This window comes from Lucilia cuprina, chromosome 2, assembly GCF_022045245.1.
Source record: "Lucilia cuprina isolate Lc7/37 chromosome 2, ASM2204524v1, whole genome shotgun sequence".
Taxonomy (NCBI): domain Eukaryota; kingdom Metazoa; phylum Arthropoda; class Insecta; order Diptera; family Calliphoridae; genus Lucilia; species Lucilia cuprina.
This window is the reverse complement of record NC_060950.1, coordinates 47,422,678-47,425,506: the sequence shown is the minus strand read 5'-3', so window position 1 is coordinate 47,425,506 and position 2,829 is coordinate 47,422,678. Positions and strand designations below refer to the sequence as shown.

At 30.4% G+C, this 2,829-nt stretch overlaps 1 protein-coding gene across 1 annotated transcript; it reads left to right on the top strand.

Annotated features, from left to right (window-relative positions):
• The first annotated feature begins 495 nt into the window (after window positions 1-495).
• Window positions 496-1,641, top strand: LOC111689185 (putative nuclease HARBI1). The gene is made up of 3 exons (XM_046945186.1): window positions 496-969; window positions 1,022-1,157; window positions 1,224-1,641. Exons 1-3 carry the CDS (start codon window positions 964-966, stop codon window positions 1,388-1,390), a joined length of 309 nt encoding a protein of 102 aa, XP_046801142.1. The 5' UTR covers window positions 496-963; the 3' UTR covers window positions 1,391-1,641.
• Window positions 1,642-2,829: the final 1,188 nt, after the last annotated feature.

Genomic DNA, 2,829 nt, shown 5'->3' with positions numbered 1-2,829 from the left:
AGGTCAAAATTCACTTACAAACACTAATAACACTTTTAAATTCTACATAAGAAATATTGAAGAAGACTTAACTCCCCCTACCAACATTTTTAAGGATAGGCCATATTTTGCCCTACTCCCCTTTGAGCCCTCCTAAAAAAATCTCTTTTTTTTAAAAAAAGTAAAAATACTTCGAAAAAATGTTAAAAAAACAAACCAAATGCTTTATTTTTTAAAATAATCCTCATTTTTAACATACATACTGACTGGTGTAGGGTATCATATGGTCGGCTACGCCCGACTATACATTCATACTTGTTTTCTATTATGATTTACAACACCTTGTTGTTGAGTATGTCACAGAGTTGAATTTTAATTGTAGTACACATTTCCCTAAAAATACATACCTGCGAGCGAAAAATTTCAATTAAAAAAAACGTTTGAGAAAATTTATATTGCGACTAAATAAATAAATAATAAATAATGGATATTAACGTAGAATTATTTTTAAAAAAACGTAAGTACTATTTTTAAAGAGTGAGGAAGTTTATCTAAAATATATTTTTAGTTTTATAAAATTTTTTCGCATAAACAAGGATTTTTTTTGTTTTTGCTGCAAAAACTGGATATTTTTTTAAAGCCTTCCACTCGGTGTTCTGCCATTCCACCAGTTTTAAAGTTGTGTTGTGCTTTGAGATTTTTTGCTGATGGTAGCTACCAAAAAAGTAGCGGGAATGATTTTAATGCTGGCGATTCACAACCAACTGTTTCCTGCATTTTGAAAGAAATAATACAATTCTTTGAACAAAAAATTTGCAAAAAGTGGAAGAAGAAAAGAGCAATAGTAAGACGCCCTTTTACTCAAAAACACGATTTCCAGGAGTAATTGGCTGTATAGATGGTACACACGTAAGAATTGTAGCGCCTCCAAAGGAATTACAACATCTATATTTAAACAGAAAGGGATATTACAGCTTGAATGTTATGATTGTAAGGATGGTAATTTTTAATTAAAACTATTATTTAAAAATGTATTTTTTAGTTGTGCGACTTTGAAATAAAGATCCGTTATGTAGATGCTCGATATCCCGGTTCTAACCATGACTCCTTCGTGTGGAATATGAGCGAACTAAAACAATATTTACAAAATACAATGGAGAATAATACCTGGATTTTAGGTACGAAGTATAATGCTTCTTAAAACTCATTATAATCAAATATGCTACATATTTTCAAATGTTTAGGTGATGCCGGGTATCCATTGAAACCATTTTTAATAACTCCATTTCGAGGCGCTGCAGAAGGATCACAAGAAAGACGCTTTAATACAGTTCATGCAAAAGCAAGAAATATTATTGAAAGAACAATTGGGGTTCTTAAAAGCAGATTTCGATTTTTGCTTTCTGCATGAGGTTTGCACTATGCTCCGGAAAAAGCAACTCAAATTACAAATGTGTGTTGCGCATTGCATAATTTAAGCCAACACTTCAAGACCGAATTTCATGATGAAACGATTTTGCCTATAAATACAGACATAGATGTTGCGGAAGCTACAGAAAGAAACATAGAAGAGTTCTCACAACAAATTATAAATAATTTAATGCTAGCAATTCTAAACGAATAAACATTATTTTTAAATCATATTCATTGCTTTTATTTCACTTCAAAAGTAGTTAGTAGTAAAAAACAAAAAAATCGTAAAAATATCACAAAGGTATAGAAAATAAAAGAAAAACTTAAATATATGTATATAAAATAGTTAACATTAAAAAGAAAAAAGTAAAAATATCACAAAAATTCATGTTTTTTATGTGATCACATAGAAAACAAAAACATAAAAAAGGAAAAAAATTCATTGTGTCTTCTATGTGATCACATACATTCTTAATCTATTAAAACAAAATTAAAGACTTGTACATCACATCTCTTCTATTCTCTTATTTGTAAGTTGGATTTTGGCTTTTATTAATTTAATTTGTAAATCAGCCTTTTTCTTTTTTAATTCATACATTTATTTTGTTTATTTTATAGTTTTTGTATGAATTCTTTTCATGCGTTTCAATGTCCGCAAGATTTCCTCCTGATTTGTAGCTTGTTTTTTTAGTATTTCCAAGCGATATTCCTCCATCTTATTTTTTGACCGCTTACTACTTTTTGGCAGTTCTCTTTCCGGACTATGCTGCTCAGGAAGCGTTGAAGCTTCCAAAGGTACAAATATTGATTCCACCTCATCGGAATCTTCTTGAATGTCCAATCCCATTGCAGATCCATTTGGGTTGACTTGCGATTGCATTGAGACAAGTTCCACAGTGCTTTGTTCTAGTGGACTCAAACTTCTGTGGACGGACCACCACGTGTAGCTTGAAAGTTTTTTTTATTTGCAGCTAATTTTCTTTTTAAGTTGGCTTTGTAGTGAGTCCTCACCTTAAATGAAATAAAATTAATGTTTAAGTCTAGTTCATTTTAATGCATCTAATACATACTCTTTGCCATTCTTTCGCGTTTCTAATCGGTGGTCCCAAGGCATTTAATAGCTCCGTAAAATTATCCCATTTGTCTTTAAGCTGCATTTTGTTATACCCAAATGGTAACTTTCCCCGTGCAATATCTGGATTTTGTGTCATCAGATCCACCAGCTTTTCCATCTGCTTTTTATTAGTAATTTTTTTAAGAAATATTTACAATTACATTAATAAACGTTTCGCAAAAATGTTATATGTAACTTACAATTTTTTATCCATTTAATTTTAAATTTTTTACGCTTAAAAACTCAATACACAACAGCTAATGAGCAGTTGTAAGTTTTTGATAATTCTAACGACACATAGGAAGACATGTTGTAACGATAAT

Bases quoted from the DNA above. Each gene is read 5' to 3' on its own strand.
- LOC111689185 (XM_046945186.1), top strand. The intron at 1,158-1,223 runs GTACGAAGTATA...TCAAATGTTTAG, and splicing joins GAATAATACCTGGATTTTAG to GTGATGCCGGGTATCCATTG.